Below are 18,434 nucleotides of genomic sequence, written 5' to 3' on the forward strand. Positions count from 1 at the left end.
GTCATGGAGTCCTGCAAAGGCTGGCCTGCTTTAAAGCAGCAAAATACTGTCAACATATGATTGTGGGTCTCGAACAAGTAAATCAACAGAAAACAAGACAAGTGGGTGTCGAATGAAATTTAACGGTAAGGAAAATGATAATGCACATACATAACATGTGGAACTGTGACTTATTTTCAAGGACTTTCATGATCTATTGTAATATTTACGATATAAAAAGGTCTTAATAGTAAATATTGACATTCTAAGTGATGTATTTAAAAGAAAAACAGCAGATCTCCATGTTTGAGAAGCAATTGTTTTGTAATTTAATGGTAAATGACTAATACAAAAAGCAGAATAAACATGATGGTTTGACAGAAAAGTTTGTAAAATGTTTTCAAAAAGTAAATATAGAAAAGTGCACAATTTCAGAACAGAAACGTCAGGAATGGAAAAACAAACGTTTCTCAGGCAGCTTTAATAAAACCATACTGCACAAAAGAGAAATACTCAGCAGTCCTTCATCTGGAACAGAACACTGTGAACTAAAGAGAACTCAACATCCGCAGTCCTACAGTCATAGAAACCTCTGACGACCAGAATGTGTCTGAGTAGGTACACAGTAGAACATTGGTCATTTTATTCTGCATTATCTGCCCTTCGTGTCATATTTTGCTCCGTTTTTTACATTTGAAGAAAGAGATAAAGTGCAGGAAGAATTTAGTGAGTTTATTTGACTTGTGTTTCACATGTAATGTAGGAAAAAAAGTTGCTCAGAACAAAGTGAGACTTTTTCAGCACTCGACTAGCAGCTGTGTTGGTATCAGTTACAGAAAATAAATGAGTACATTTGCAGTTCACCAGAAGGGAAAAAACAGATGATCTGGTTCTTCTGCTTCTCACAAACAGGATGACATTGCAGATATTTGCAGAATGGTATTTTTTTTTTACGGTTTTAACGGTTGTAGCTTGCTCATATAAAGTAAAAATAAACACAAAAATACCAACCAAACTGCAGCGCAGTCCAGAACTTTCCATATGAAATTGCACATCAAAGTAAATGAAAAATAAGGAATAAAAGAACATAAAAACATCTGCATCTTTTGTCTATAAAGTGTATTGAAAGAATATATAAATACTTACTATTTCAAATAGATGCAGTAACTCTGGAGTTATTTGATAGTAAATGTGAACAAAATAGCTTTTACTCAAGGAAAAGAAGAGAGTGAGAAATCAGTACTTTTTACCAGCCTGAAGTTGATTAAATGATCAGATCAGTTCTGCATTTTGAGAAACATGCTTATTTGCTATCCTGCAGAGACGAAGATGAAGAAATTAATAGGACTCATGTCTGAGCTTTAAGACTGGAAGCAGGGGGGGAAGTGTTGCCTGACTAAGACATTACAGAACAGTACTTTGGTGGAAAGATACAGGAAGCTGTTGCTTGTCAAGAAATAGTTCCAGCGTGCACCTCCATGCTGAACCACAAGCATTTCTTACATTTCTGCTTGTATGAATTAAAAAAAAACAAAAGTGCAACAGGTAAGTGATCTTCAGAGGGGGTGGGAGACGTATTTGGAAGCACAAAGGCATGCTAGCTGCTTCCAGTCTTTGTGCTAAGCTAACTCCTGGAAGAACAGAGAATAAGTATACTTTTCAGAATGTTGAATTATTCCTTTAATCGACACATAACTAGCTGTATATTAGGGACTTTGCTCTACTCTAAAAATCTAGTTAAATAGTTTCAACTGAAATAAGAACACTGAGAAGACATTTTTCTGTTCTGGGATTTTCTAGCCATTAGGGCATAGAGAATGTTGTGTGCCTGTAAGCATCTAAATGCACCCTTTATTTGTTGGACAGTGTTAAGCTATAACAAGATGTACAGTATTATATGAGACTAACTATTTATCCATCCTTGAGCGAAGGCGCCACTTAATGACCTGGTGGTCGCTCTCTTTCTCCTCTGGTTCTCTGTTGATGATCTACAATGAGAAAAGAAACAACAAACTGTTAAACTCGAGGTTGTTTGCCTGCATCAACCAGCTGGGCTACAGTTTCCATCAAAGTATGTCCAGACACATAAATATGTAGTGAAGACTTTGATGACTTGTTGATCCAGTAGTGAGTCTGGATAATTTAAGTTCCTCGCTCAGGTCACTGTTAATTGGGACCATTCCTTCAGTAGAAAACAGCACCAATGAAAACAGTCCAGAGTGAGATACTGCTGCTATTAAAGGCAAACATGGTTTCTAGTTGTTTGGCTGAACGGACTCTTCGTTGGTCTCTGACAGCTGCTCTGCTTGCTCTGGGTGCGCTGTAGTGCTCGATGCTTTGCTGCTTCATTAGCTTCTCGTCTCTCGTTGCAGGAAGTTCATCACAGGTGACGAGCCTCGAGAAGTTAGCGTCACATCTCACGTGCACAACTGTTGCCACTTATACTGTCCAGTAAGACAGCTGAAGTGTGTAATCAGCAAGCATTACGATATATTATGGTTATATTATGGTTATGGTTATTATATATTATGGTATACAGTATGAGGGATAATTTAAATTATTTACTAAACCTGTTTGGATTATTCTTGATTGGGGATTTGCATCTTTTGAAAGGTTTTGACAGGATAGTGTGAATACTCTGATACCAAATCAAAACCTTATTTTGAGGAACATATACATTTTTTTTTCTTTACAACCCTCTTTGTCTAAATAAAACTGTGTAATATTGGCAAAGTAAATTGTAGCGTCAGATCTGAGGGTTACAAGACAAGATTGTGCCACTCCACTCTGTCCACTCCGTGCTCACTCTGCGCTCGGGGGCATGGGGGAGACAGGCACATGAATAGGATCTCTGTACATGTTATCTTTACTCTTAACTCTGTATACTTAAGAAATCACATCTCTGTTTATTTAGTGAAATCTCTGTTTACTTAGTGAGTCATATGTCTGTTTAGTTAGTACTATCTCTGTTTTGCTTGGCTTATGTTCTGTTATATAAATCTTTTTAAAGACACCTAGACACCAATAAAAACACTAGAATAGAGATAACTTGCCAAACTTAGTACAAAGCGGTGATCTGGAAACTTCCTAAGATCCCAATAGATACTTAGGCCAGGGGGATCTCAGTGGAAAATCCCCAAAAGCTACAGTGGAAAATTACCAGTAGAAATTAGGTAAGAGATTATTCATTATGCATTAAAGGGGAAGACCCCCCCTCTATGAAAACACCAATAAAATCAGTGTAAAGATGTAACTTGATAAAAAGGATGAGGCCAAACTGTATGGCCAAGCCCCCGGACAAATGTATAAAAGGTGATGCGCAGAACAGATTTTTGGTGTTGTTTGGCAGGACTTGCCCGGGCTTTTTGATCTGTGAAGAGAATAAAGCTCCCTGGACTCAACTCTTCTGGACTCCGACTCTTTTTCCAGACTCTGTGCATTTTCTGAAGAAAAGCTGATCTCTCATAAGACTTCGAATTTTTTAAGATTGTAAGTGATAATATTAAGAGTTAAGAATTAGGCAAAGAATTATAATTTGACCCTGATCCAGTCAGTATCTGGTGCTTGGTGAGGCAGAAGGAGATCCCCGTCAAAGTGAGCAACTATTTGATCAAAACTAACAGGTCGGCATGCACCAAAAAAAAAAGTATTGAGTTTGGTTTAGCGTGTGTGTGTGTGTGTACTCTGATGGCTGCATGTGTTGGTGTAATGAGCTTCCATATAATGACACTCGTGTGCGAGACTTACTGGGTGTGAGGGCATGTCCATGGGGGAGGAGATCTCGGGCCTGTAGAGTTTCCTTTTGTTCTTCTTTGCTCTCAGACTGAGGGATGAAGAGGAGGCTGCTGAGTCTGCACCACCCCGACCGCTCACCAGACTCATCATCTTCTTGGCTGGAGATGGAGGCAATTTTAGACAAGAGGAGCAAGCTGACTGGACGGATAGATCTTTTAATTGATTGCTTCATTTTACGGTGGTGATGGCTGATGTTAAATGTGCTCCGTGTTGCAATTTTACTGTGAATAAATCATTCAAATCATAGATATATAGCATTAGTATAATTACTGTCAACAGGACTGGCAGTCTCTGATCCACACTTGTTAGAAGGATAAATTCGTTGCTGGTTCTGCCCTTTTCAGGGAAATTGCTAATATGAAAAATACAGAATGCAAGTTTTGCCCTTTAATCAATGACACATTCTTTGGCATCTGTGAAAAAATTCTAGATCTGTAAAGCCAGCAATGTCACGACTATAATTAGTAAAAAAAAAATAGAGGGTAATCAGCATGGGGGGAAGAAAATGATATGGCGGAGGGAGGAGGGGGAAAGGAAAAGATATGAGTGATAAAAAGGGACGGAGGAGGGAGAAAAGGAATGAGTGATGAGAAAAAGCCAAAGATGAAGGAAGACAGAGTGAGGCGTCGGAGGAAGTAAAATAACAAAGCTAAAAGACAAGTGAAGGTGAGAGATGAAGGGTTGAGGGACAGGAGGAGGAGGAGGAGGAAACAGCGAGCAGGAGAGAGGCAGAGAGAGATGGAGGGAGGATCAGATGGCGGCAGAAGACAGCACCCTTGCGTTGGAACCCCGGGGCGACAATTAATTGACCGAGTGAAACTGTCAGTCCCCGAGGATAAAACACAGAGATGACTCCGCTTGATTCCAATATGTTGCCTGTCTTAACGTTCTCCTCTAAGCCATCATTAGTGTCCCAAACTCGCTGCCCTTGCCCGGTTACTTTGTCAAACCTGTGTTATCCTTTGCCAAATGACTCCGGCAGGAAGTCTGAGGTTTGCCCTTGTGAGTCCTACATTGTGTTTTCTGCAAACAGGCTTTCGACTGTGAAATTCAAAAACTCTAAAACCCAGACTGGACCGTGTGAGGTGAAGGGGGTGGGGGTGGGGATACTGTATATTCAAGGGTGCTGTGGTGTGTTTATGCATGTGTGTGGGCAGAATGGTTATGAAAAGCCCAAAGCAAGTAACCTTGGTGTTCTTTTTGATCATGATTGGAACGTTGAAGCTCATTTTAAATATCACTCAAACAGATTTTTAGTATTTCAGAAATCTTGCATCAGTAAAGCAATTTCTGCAAAGGGCAGATACTGATGGACTGATGCAGACTTTCATCATTAACAGGCGTGATTACTGGAGTCTCACGTTGGTGATGCCTTTAGATGAACGGCATGTGCTCACCAAGATTAAAAGCCCAGCATGCATTGCACTTTTAATGACACTTTATTGGTTGCCTGTTGGTTTTAAAGTAGACTTTCGGTTGTGTTATTGGTCCTTTAAAGTTGTTAGTGTCTTTAAAGGACATTACAATAAATCAACAAAGTGTTTGTCTCTCAATACTTTTTGACTTCCCAGCCACAAGCTCCAAGCCCATGGTTACTTTTGAAGACGCACATCTTTGAAAGCTATTAAAAAAAAAAGCCTGACTGTATCTGCTGGGACTATTTTTACTGGCAGTTTCATCCACATTTGGTGCTCTCATGGGGAAGCAAGACGGTGTACGTGGGATTGATTCAAAATAGACTTGTGTGTGTGTTTATGGTAATGATGGAATTGCTCAATGGCACAGAGGAACAGGATATATCAGGCTTTGGCTGCACAGACGCTGCATGTTCGCAGGATCACTGTTCATTCTGGCTTTCTCATGAGGTGTTTTGACAAGAAGAAAAATACAGAATCCTTCTCCATTCTTTAAAAAATATCTCCTGAATATCCAGATGCTGACCTTTTAGTTGTTCCGCAGACAGCCGCTGTAGGCTCTTACCTTCATGCTGCATTAAAAACATCTAGGACGCTGTGTCAGGCCACACAGCTCACAGCGCCTGAGGCTGTCTGACCCAGGTGTGACAGTGACAGGTGGTGGGACTGTATGAAGCACCAAATAGTTGAAGATATTTAAGAACAATTTTGTCTGGAAATTGAAAAGAGTAACCAGAGAGAATTGCACGCTAGGTCTGTGCCTCCAAGAGGACGAGAGGAGTTGACCTGACTTCATCAGACTGGATCACGACTTTGACAGCACCTTTTCAGTATTATCAACATATTCTAGTTTGAGTCTTTTCTGTATTTTACTTGAGTTTCTGATTTATTATATATTATATATATATGACATATTTATTATATACTTATTAATGTTTTGTAGATATATTTACTTTATCAAGAAGTTTAATGTCTTCTTTAGCTCTAGCCTTTTCTCAATGTTATTGTTGCTCTAAAAACAACAATTATTTTTATATTTCCACAGTTTGTGAGATGGATTTTACTCAGTTTGATCCGTTCTGCCTCAATGTTCCTGCTTTTATCTTGCCAAATGTAGATAAATCTAATAATACTGTATGATAAGTTATGATATAAGTTGATAAGCTTTGTGCAGCTCAGAACTGTCATTAGCTGGGGAGGTATTTGTTCTGTCCTTATTGATGAAAAACTGTTTAACCCTCCACTGGTGGCTCATATTTAACCTCCTCTTTGTGTTTGAAATAAATAATCTGCATTGACAGAACCAGATAGAAGTTAAATACCTCCCACAGTAAAGAGTCACACACTGACACACTAACCTTTAGTGCCGAGCAGCGTGGGGGAGCTCTGCAGGAAGTCTCCGATCTTCTGCAGCGTTCCTTCCTTTCTGCTGTGGATGCTGCTCTGAGAGTCATGGCGACCCGCTGGGGAAGAGATCTGATCACAGTGAACAGTGGTTAGTCCGCCGGCGTGTACAGTGTATTAAAGTTGAAAAAAAAAAAGACGTTTAACCAAATTATCTAAACTGCTGACTATGAAATAAAAACTAAGACCCTCCCAGACTGTCCCACGTAAACGTCTATTAACTTTTGGAAAACTGCCCAATAGTTAACTTTGAACTGCTGTACTAGCAGTAACAGGTTCATTGCACAGTAAAAAGCAGAGGACATTTGTTGTGTGTTCACCACGGTAAAGCTGACTGGTGCAACCATTTTCTGTATCTACGCAATTATGTGAGAAAATGAAATATTATGAATCAGATTGAAAGCCAAACCTACAAAAACAACATTTCTCATGCAAAACAAATGTGACCTGCTTATGTGAGAGAATGATGAGTTCAGGTTTGCTGTGACCTACTGTGTGTACAGGTGTTAGCTATGAATTACCATATTTTCCGCACTATAAGGTGCACCTAAAAGCCTTTTATTTTCTCAAAAACCGACAGTGCGCCTTATAATCCGATGCGCCTTTTATATGCATCAATATTGGTTTAATTATGGCTATCGTAGTCAGGGGGCGTGGCCGAAGTAACAGCGGTATTCCACTCTCTGCGTGCCGTCATCCTTTTACTGGCGCGTGCAGTCAGCTGTCAACCTGAATAATAAAATGACTATTTCACTCATCAATGAAAAAATATGGATATATGCTAAATAATAGCCAATTAAAATATGAATCAAATGTGGTTAATGTGATTTCTGCTCCTGAACCTCAGCGCACAACGTCTGCACATCAGCGCTGTGCGCCTCACCTGCATCTTTACGCAGGATCAGCTGTCATCTGTGAGCACGCGCGGTGTTTGTTTCAAAACGAACAAACTGAAATAAAATACATTTTAAATAGATGCTCATTTATTATTTTCAGGAGCCGCATCAGAGGGATGGAAGAGCCGCATGCGGCTTCGTAGCCGCGGGTTTGCCGACCCCTGATCTAGTGGATGCATAACGCAACCCCAGACACCACAGTACGGTAGATTCTGTCTATGCGCCTTATAATGCGGTGCGCCCTATATATGAAAAAAAAGTTTTAAAATAGGCCATTCATTGAAGGTGCGCGTTATAATCCGGTGCGCCTTATAGTGCGGAAAATACAGTATTTCTGCTAACAAATGTACGATGCATCGCAGCACATGTTCATGGTTATGCATGTGTGTTTCTGTCGGGCTGTCACCTCTTCTTGGTGTGCGGTCAGCTTAGACGTCAGTTTGGTCCTCGTGTTCCTTCTGTTCTCTGCCTCCACCTCTTCCTATCGACACACATGGGAAGAAAATGCACAAGCACATCCAGAATTAAGAGACGCAAACAGAGACACACACACACACACACAAAGTATTGAAACACAGTGTGTACTGAGTCATCTGTACCAGAGGATTAGTAAGAGGCAGATGAGCAGAGAGGTTACAAAGAGGCGAGGGGCTAAAAACAACCACAGAATGTGTCATAATGACAGGGTGGTTCGGAGGAGATGGGGCTGGTCGTTAGTACAAGGTAGGCATCGGGAGAAAAACATTCAATCTGTGCATTGGCATCAGTCAGCAGTCAATTCCACTTCTACCATTTTACCAGCCGGAATAATTTTCAAGGACAGAAAACAAGCTCCAATTTAGGGTTATTTACTTGGCAGAGGGGCTCAAGGAGCTGACAAGCTCAACTGCTACCAGTCAACATATATTGTCTGTGTGTCTCAGAAACACCCAATTAATCTGCAGCTTTCTCTTTGGAATAAGATTCTGATGTCAGTGACAAACACTATTGTCAACCATGTGTAGAAAAGCATTCATTAAGATTAAACAAAGTAAACAAAATTGAGTGTTGATGTGTTCTTCAGTTCCTGGTCAATGCAATGTTGGAAGGAAGACTTTGGCTTTCGGGAATAAAGAGAAGGAAAATATTGTTTTTCTTTTTACACCCCAGGCATGCCAGGGATAACCAGCTTGCCTGCAGGTACTTTTGCATCAAGTGAAGCATCTGACATTTTCCTCCCTGGTCTGCTGTTTCAGAGGTGATGAGCTGAATGAGATGATGGTAATGGCATATGAGTAGATGGAGAATGATTACATAAATGTTGTATTTTCGGACCTTTTTCACCATTTTTCGAGTTTCAAGTTCACATGTATGCTCTTGCTATTGTGTTATTCCTCCTAAAAGAGAGGAATTAAAGAACTATACACTTCATTCCCTTCAGAGCCATTGAAAGGTACAAATAATGACTTGCCGGGTAGCTGAATGCTTTGAGTGTATTATTAAAGGACATTTAATGCTGACAAGTGAACCATTTGAGGGCAACTGCTGCCTTTTCAGTAAACCTGTTGTTTTGTTTAAGGCATGAACATTCAATACCCTCAAAAACTTTTCAACCTTCAAATTTCCTGGATGTTGTTGTGGGGCCGCTGTTAGCTAATTTAGTTTTATTGTATTTTTCTCCAACATAGAGACCTGGGTTACTTTTTTCCTGCAGTGCCGCTCCCAGCACTATGTGTTCAATTAAACACAGCTGTCATGGTTAAAAGGTTGTGAAGCCAGGGTGGGATCATGTTCATATTACTGCATTAGCAATTCGCCTACATGTTGCTCGAGGCGCCCGCATGGGGCCTACTTGCTACATTTATTTGACGCCAACAGTGGGAGTCAGTGACCAACGCCACGCAGGAACTGGCCATCCCAGATTGGAAGAGAAAAGCATCAAATATATATGAAATAATTGTTAAAACCACAAACCAACATACTCAGAGATGTGATTTGTCAATATATTCCTGCTTCAGTTTCAGCAGAATAAATCCCTGGTTGTATTTTGCTACTCTAGCAAATGAAATGATTCTGACTCACGACTAGTCGTTGGGGGTGAGGCTGACCTGAGGGGGTGACTCAGCAGCCAGGCAGAGGAGTGGGCGTGGTGGATGCCGTAAACATGTTCCACTTTGATAAGCAGGAAGGTCAAAACATGTGGCGTCCTCAGTGACTCAGTGGACGTTTATAAAAATAATCTGAGGACGGAAGGAAGCGGGGAAAGACACATAATGGAGCTGGAGTGTGTATGTGGGACAGAGTGAGGAAGAAAGAGCAAGAAATAAGTGGAAAGATACAGATGAGGGGTGATAAGTTAGAGCGATAAACCGTAATTGGAGAGTGCGGAGAAAGTAAACAAGATAAAACGTGTGTGTGCGAGTGTGAGTGCGTGAGAGAGATGAGATGATAGAGGGAGCGTGTGGAGAAAGTAAATGAGACATGAGATAATGCGAATCAAGACTGGGGACAAAGAAAGATGCAGAGAAGATAGTGAGAGGCAGAGATGTGCTGCAAGCTGATGCTTTCCTGGTAAATTCCATGATATGTTCATATTCTTTAACTAAGGTTTCAATATTATTGGATTTTTGTAATGGCAACACTGTCTCTAAATCACCTCAAACATACCTTTTAGAGATGTCACACTTTTAGAGCTGATACTCTGGATCAGTATCTGTGCCGATCTGGGACCATATTTTAAGTATCAGTATCGCCAAAAAAATGAAACCAGTAAAAATCCAGTCCTTTCTGTGTTTTGGCCACCTCGGCCTGCTCTCCAGTGGCAGAGATGTGAGTGAAGATTAAGTGCGTGAATGGAAAACATTATTTAGTTCCCAGCTTGAGCGTCTCTGAGGTCGGCAAAATACGCAAAGCAATGCTAATTATTATTAGCAAAACTGAAGCACAGACAACAGCTTCTAATTTTGGCTAGTATTGATGTCACGTTCAAGTTTAAATGACAAACATCCTCATATGAGCTGCTGCTGATGAATGTTAATTCTGTGAGTGACCGTTTTAGTGAGTGACTCTCTGCAGCTGGTGTCTGTACTCAGCCAGATACTGTTGGTGAGGGAAGAAGCTCTACTCTGCAACACCACATTTATTGTTACTTATCGGTAGACACACACAAACACACATATATACATACATATGTGCATATATGTAGACTCATCTCAATACACTGCCTGTGAGTTGGAAGACTAGAACACAGCCTGTGAGAACAAAGAAAGGCCAAAGAATGACAAGTCGTACTGTAGAAGAGCAGTTATACATTACATCAGTGTGAATCAGTGTATGTGACAGATCGACAGCACTTCCATTGACAGGGCCACAGAAATCATGAAAGCTAAAAATTCACATAAAGATTTTCTGGGACAGCTGCGATGTCTCTCTTTTGAAGGAAAGCCACACCTTCGTCAAGAAATTATCAGGAAGTCATCTGCCGAGCAGTCAGACAAGGCTGCATGAGGCGAGGCATCACGAGAGGAGGATGGAATAACTGAAGGAGGTTTAAAGGACAGAAAAACAACAGGAGAGGTAGAGCAACGAGAGCAAAATGGATGAAGACAGAAGAGAAAACAATTGAGTGCGAAGAGTTAAAGGTGCAGCAGTTTATTTGCTCGAGTGTGTTCACGTTGCAACAGTTTGCGTGTTCAAGCCTGCCAACGCTCTATTATCTGTGAGAAAAACTGAAAAGTGCTGGAGTCTGGAAGGCTGATGAAATCGGCCGCGGTATCAGTGCTGGGTCACTGCCTACAGTTGTCACACCCATCAGATAAGAACCCACTTCACCACACAACTCTCCGCCTGGGTGTCAGATGAAGTAAGAGCACTTAATTTAAGTGGTAGCCACTACATTTAAATTATTCCTTTAATTTTGACAACATAATTACTCTGAACAAGATAAGTGGCAAGAATACTGGAAGCATTTACTTTGCATTTATAGGGCCCTACGATATCCTTTGTTTTCTGTTTGAATATTTCTGAATTCTGTGCTTCACAATTTAAGCCTATTGTCATCAAGGAGTGTCAAATCATAAAGAGAATAAAAATTCAACAACTCAATTGGAAAATCTTAAAAATTCAATGAATATGAATAAGAATGTGTCTGATGCTAATATGCATTTTTATGCCGATGACACCATAATTTACTGCTATGAGTCATCCCCTACCAATGCTGTTGAATCACTGCAGAAGGCTTTTAATGAGATCCAGTACAAATTTTTACAGCTAAAACTAGTACTCAATGCTGGTAAGACTAAACAAATGTTGTTCTCAAAGCCAAGAAAAGGGCTGATAAACATCCCCACAGTATTTACCCTTGAGGGAAATGACATTGAGGTGGTACATCTGTATAAATATCTTGGTATTCTGCTTGATGACACCCTTACATTCAAAGCTCACATTGAAAATCTTGTTAAGAAATTTAAACTGAAACTGGGTTTTTTATTTAGAAATAAATTCTGTTTTTCTTTTAATGTCAAGAAGCGCCTTGTGTCTGCAACTCTTGTACCCATTTTAGATTATGGAGATCTGTTGTATATGAATGCTTCAGCTCAATGTCTGAATAAGATTGATTCTGTTTTTATCATGCTCCCCTGAGGTTCATTACTAACTGTAAGGCTCTAACCCATCACTGTGAACTACACTCCAGAGTACAATGGCCCTCACTCACTACCAGGAGGTTGATTCACTGGTACACCTTCATATACAAAGCAATGTGGACTACTGCCACCCTACATCTGCAGCCTCATCATGCTAAGGAGCATTAACTCTTATGATCTGCGCTCCAATGACCAACTGCTGCTCTCTGTTCCGCCTTATTGCACAGAGCAGGGAAAAAAGGCCTTTGTTTTCTCTGCTCCTACCTCATGGAATAAGCTGCAAAAGGACAGAACTGATTCCACTGAGCGATTTTAATTCCAAAATGAGAACACTTGAGACTGACTCCCTGATTTGTACTTGTTTTAATTGAATTGTTTTTATAATCAAATTGAAATTTTTAACTTTGTAACTTGTGCTGCCACTTGTCCAGGAAGCCCTTGGAAAAGAGATTTTTAACATTAATGGGCCAATTTTCCTGGTAAAATAAAGGTTTAATAAAAAAAAAAATCAATGCATTTGATGGAACACTAGACTTCACAATTCCTTTCTTATGAAAGTGATGAGCTATTGCTGGCGCACTGCCTCTGTTTGACATAAAACCGTGTGTGTGACACCAGAACATTACGGTAGTACTGTTTTCTGTTGATTCAGCTTTGGTTCTGTGGAAAATGCTTGGTATGGGATGATTTTTAGACATTGCAATATTCTAGGTTTTGGAGTTGATTCCATTATTATTATCAAATTGTGTGTTTTTTGCATGGCAGATATCAGAGACCCCTACATTTAACAAAGAAGGAAGCAGGAAGAAGAACACTTCTTATGATTTTGCACAAAAATGCATTTTTTTGCTAATATAAATGCGCTACATTAATGATAAACCAGTGCTGGCAGATTGCACAGACAAGCCAGTGCCAGGCTCAACGTGTTTAACTCTGGTTAACACTAACACTGGCACGGAACACGCTAACACTTATCTCCACCGTTTGATGACAGTAATTCTGCAAAGACCAACAATTTCATGAAGCAGAAGCTAAGAGGGTTTCACTGAATAACTGGAGCATGAAAGCTGCCAGTCTGAGCATTGCACTTTTTCTCTTTTTAAAGTGAGAAAGGGATGTTTTTATGGTTTAAATGAAATGTTTTAAAGGCAATGATGTCCAGGACATGCATTCTGCATAGCACAACCATCATCCAGAAAGTTGTGGGAATCACTTTTCCAGCAGAAAAACTGTAAACTTAAACTCATCTGATTGTTCCAATTAGACTGTGTGGCTTCACCTTTATATTTCATCAAGTTGTAATTGGTCAAAAAATGTTGCAAGTGTAGGCACACAGGAAGAAGTGATTCCAGAAGTGACTCCACGCTCAGCTGGGAGTACAGAGGGCGTGTGGTCATACAAGCGACCCGCTAATAATAACTTCACACTTCAACCCTGAGTTATCCGCTCAAGTGTCCTTGAACAAGGAACTGAATCCCAACAAATTCCAGGAGCACAGCCCTGTGGCTCAACCACAACTCTGACCTCCCTGCAGGAGAGGGGGACAGGCCACAGCTAGATTGCACACCTGCAAAGACGTCAAGAGTCAGTGGCAACAAGAGCAGCGAAGCAGACCGAAGCTCTACTTCTCCGGTCAACTTGGTGCAAACGGAGAAAGAAAACACCTTTGAAGAGGAAATCAACAGAAGACTGACACAGGAACTCTGCTCTCACACAAAAACAATCAACTGATCGAGGCAGAAAGATAAGCAAGATGAAATATTTGTAAAAATCACAATAATAATTAACCTCAGCTACACAGAGCATGATCACTGTGCTTTGCTGTGTGCCATTTTTCTATAATACTCAATATGTGAGGGAGGGGTCAGCAAAATTGGAAATTTAAAGTTCCTAGCATCATGTTTTTTTAAAAAGTAACATTTTGACTTCACTATTCAATCTCCTAAAAGTAGAGAAACATAAAATAGACCCCGGATACATCACTGACTTCAGGGATGTTTAATCATCTTGTTATTTACAGTCATAGTTGAGCCCAACAATAACAGTCTCTTAGTTTCATATATGAACTCTCATTCTCTGCTGACCGTGCAAATCCCATTAAATATATCTCACACCTCTCAACATCTGTGTTGAGTCCCACAGCATAACACCCACACTGCAGCCCTGTACTGGACCACAAGGTTATAATGGAAGAAATTAGTTTTTGAGGGTTAAAACTGGAAATCTGTGACACTGCCATATAAAGTGAAAGTCCTCAGACGTTAGTCACACTTCACTCCTAGCATGGAAATGGGTAAATGAATCGCCGAGAAAGAAACCCATGTAAACATCTTCACTGGTGTGATGCCTTACTCTGGTTGTTGCCTATAATAAGATTATGTGCAAATCAATATATCCTCACTCTCCCCACTGAAAACAGAAGAGAGAGAGCAAGACACTAAGACCATCTGTTTTCAAATCTTACTGATACAGGGATGGCTGGATGCACACATGCAGGTTTCTGCGTCATATCCCCACTGTCATTCAGTCACTCCTGCATCTACTGTTGGACAGCAGCCAATGAAGAAACCGGAGGTGAAAAGCACCGTTTAAGGACAACAAACCAGCATCTCTTGAGAGAAAGAAGGTTTTTCCATGACTCTCCCTGAGATTTGTGAGGACAGTTATTACTGGGACTTGTAACTTGTTCAGGATGAGTAAGCCACTTGGCAGCACTGCATTATTTGGTCCAGAAGTGAAAACCGTACTGACGTGGTGAATGATGATGAAGAATGAGATGAGGAATGTTTCCTTGTTTGTGAGTTTGGAACGATGAGCACATGATGCTGTTTAGTAAAAGGAAAAAAATAAAGTTACCTGTCGCGTTGTTCGTCTTTTACTCCCCCTGAAAATATGAGACTTCAAGAGAGAAAGAACTTGGTTAAAAACAAACCTGTAACGCACCGTCTGTTTTCTACAGCTGAGCAATAAACTAAATAACTGCTAATATGCAAAACCACACAGTGATGCTCAGTTAACTGCTTTCATGTCATGAAAAGCGTTAGCATTGTTGCTTTCTGTACAAACTGAGCACTGATTTACAGTCATGATGAAATAGTTCCCTGGAACCATGTTCGAGGCATCTCGTGGCAGTGGTGTAAGCCAATTAATTGCTTTGGCTCTAATGGTAAGGACAACTATTTCCCACTCAGAGACTGGAGTACAGACAGGATGCCAGCACCACCCACTGAGACTCAAAAAGCACCCGGCGGCGCAACGTGGGGAAGGTGACTTCTTTATGCAAGCTTCTTCTGACGTGCATGAGTGACAACCAATCGTGATTTTTCATTCCCCTGAGAAACGGAAGCACATACGTGCGTTCTCCTCCACGACAATATATAAAGGTGCTGCTAACTAAACGGAGAAGTTGGCTGTCATGGTCAACAGCCTCCAAAGTCTATGATATAACTTTAATGAGCTACCAAGACTTGAATAAGAAAAACAATGCACAAAAACACATTATACACTTCGCTGTGCACTAATATAGCGGCAATGTCAAAAGATAACTTCACAATCTGAGCTGAGTATTTTCAGTGACAAGCTCAGTGGTAAACACGCCTGAAAGCTCCAGGCTGACCAGACAAAAGAGACCACCTCCCTCTTAGTATCTCTGTGACGTGGTGGAGTTTGTAGTAACTGAACTTTAGAGCATCATAAAAGCCCAGATAATTACATTAGGTTCTGCTGAATGTTGATGTTATAACCTTTAAAAGTTTAATCATTTCAGCTAATGTTCATGAAGGGATGCTAGCTGTTTCCCCTTGTTTCCAGTCTTTAGAGTAAGCTATGCTAAACTGGCTTCAGCTTCATATTGACTGGACAGAAATGAAAGTGGCTTTGATCTTGTAATACAACGACCAAAAAGAAAGCGACTAAGCACATTTCCAAAAATGTCAAACTATCAATCTGTCTCAAGTATTTAGTGTTTTCTGTGGAATGGGGTTTGATCAGAACCTACAAGTTAATCATGCATTACAGCACTGTGAAGAGAAGTGGTACACAAAAATGTATGAAGCAACGCATGTATCTATCCAGTTGGATAAAGATGAAGGCACTTTTAATGCTTCTTGTCACTTTAACAGGAAGCATTAAAAGTTTATATAGTTCAGGTCCTGATAGGATTAGATACCAAGCGCCACTTGTGCTACCATGAGTCTCTCTGTCTGATTCTGTTGGACCCCAAGTATCTGCATTCATGTTCAGTGTGGGAAACAGCCAGCTCTCTGTGTGTTTGGAGACTCATATTGCTCTTATAAATTTTGTGCCGTTCACAGAGGGTGTATTTTGGAGTCACAGAGGGAGCACGTTAATATGCATGTGCTTACAGTATGTGTTTATATCACAGTTTGGTCGTATCTGTATGTGCATGTGTATACACCCCGCTGCCTTCTGTGACAAAACCACAAGACATAGCTATTGAAGTGTCATGAGGAACTTATTGAAGGGGGAGAAAAAAAAACACAATCAAAATAGAAGCAGTGGAAGAATATTCAGATTTAAATGGTGGCTTGTCTGCGTCTTCTGTGGCCTTTTTCAGTTTTGTCCCAATAGTGCTGAATGGATTATTTGTGCTGAAAAGGCAGTATTTTTTGTAGTATTGAGGTCATTGTAATACTGTCCTCTTGCAGTGTACACAAAGAAAGCAAAGCCTGTTCAAAACGACACCACCATTACCTAAAAATCTATCGAGCGGTTAAAGGGCAGGTTTATCCTAACACCGACAACGAATATGACTTTGTCCATGTCTTGTCTATGTAGCTACAAGTTATCATGTATGCCTTGTCTCCAAATCCTATTAAAAAACACAAAGCCCCATGTGCTTCCTCTCACTCTCTCGAGGCAGATGGTGTGTGCTCCCGTTTACACTGCTTCGAACCAACGCTATAACATCTTACATACGACTACTTTTCCACAGTTCCCTCCATGTGTACCAGAACCAAGAACATTTGGACCACTGGAACTGACTCATGTCAACCAATCAGCAGTGGCTGGCCTGTACATCCTGTCTAAACAGCCAAAAGCATTTGAATTTTAACAAACACTGGCTGCAACATCTTTCAGGATAAATTAGAATAAATGCTCATCTTTTTCATTTCTTTGGGACTTAATCATCTTTGTGAACCCTTGAACCCCTCTGATTTACTGTGACTGGACACCAGAGGACACATGCTTGCATCCAGGTAGTTCAGTTGAAGGATGTTTTCTTTATTCAACACATCCACACTAACCTGCTTAAAACTGAGAAGCTCTCCTTCACAGTCGCTCCCCTAAATGAGATGATCAAAAAGTAATAATTGTTTAAATGTAAAAGGACATTTATCTGCAGCAGTTTGAATATGATCATATATATCACATATATTATAATCACATGGATCTTTGATGAAAGGCTTTTGTCCCAATTGCTGTTGTATGATGTCTAACAGTCCAACCCATACGGTCTGATATTCAAAGACCTTATACTCAGATCATCAATCAAGAATAACTGATGTAGCAGCAAACAAATCCACGAAATCCCACTTGTAACTGCTAAGTCAAAGGTACTGAAGATAATCAACTTGAGCAGTTATTTTGGTTTATTCTCCTCAATCACTTTCCCCTTTCTTCCACATTTGTTTTGATGCATCACAACCGCTGCCAAACAGAAACTCACGCACCATAAATACTCATCCACTCTAACCAATTAATAAATAGCTAAAGAGCGAGACCGAGCGATAGACAGAAAAAAAGAAAATGCAAATATGCAATTTTGGATGAAGGCTTTGAGGACATCGCTGCTTGTCTGTCTGTTCCTGACTCTCGCTCTGTCCCTGACCTCTCTGCGGCCCTGTTTAGTGTCGTCCCATTAATCAGTGGTGAACCCACTCTCTGTCTGTGCTCCTGCTGCCTCTTGGCTGGATCAAGGATAGGCCAAGATCCTGCTGGCAGACAGACCTGCAGTGAGAGAGATGGAGTGAAGGGATGCGGTAGAGATGTGCTCCACAGGTCAATTTCAGATGATCTGAAATGGCCTCTGGCAAATGTGCTGCATGTCTGATATCCTCAAGCAATACTGAGAATAAACGCATTACATTATTGCGAGGAGGTCATGGGAACCATGCTCGCGGTTTCAGTCCATTCTTAAATTTTGGGGGTGGGGGTCTGGTCTTCCAACTGGTGACGTTATTAAAAATTCCAAATACAAAACCTCCCAGGGTAAATCATCAGAATAGTGTTTTTGTCTTGCCTGGCAGTTTCAGTATACGTTTAGCAGTAATTTCTCCACTGGGCCTGGGTGATGACGACTG

General features: G+C 40.6%; 1 protein-coding gene across 1 annotated transcript in view; it reads right to left on the reverse strand.

The window, feature by feature from the left end:
* Nucleotides 1–317: 317 nt before the first annotated feature.
* The window catches only part of LOC121614025 (kinesin-like protein KIF20B), a 54,150-nt gene continuing 36,033 nt past the window's right edge, over nt 318–18,434 (reverse strand). Inside the window, exons 31-34 of the mRNA XM_041947789.1 lie at nt 7,896–7,970; nt 6,548–6,665; nt 3,727–3,872; nt 318–1,967 (exon numbers count right to left, since the gene is read on the reverse strand). Coding sequence (XP_041803723.1) covers nt 1,887–1,967; nt 3,727–3,872; nt 6,548–6,665; nt 7,896–7,970 — 420 coding nt within the window. The 3' untranslated portion in view covers nt 318–1,886. The remainder of the gene's footprint in view (nt 1,968–3,726; nt 3,873–6,547; nt 6,666–7,895; nt 7,971–18,434) is intronic.

Source organism: Chelmon rostratus, chromosome 11, assembly GCF_017976325.1.
Source record: "Chelmon rostratus isolate fCheRos1 chromosome 11, fCheRos1.pri, whole genome shotgun sequence".
In the NCBI taxonomy this organism is placed as follows: domain Eukaryota; kingdom Metazoa; phylum Chordata; class Actinopteri; order Chaetodontiformes; family Chaetodontidae; genus Chelmon; species Chelmon rostratus.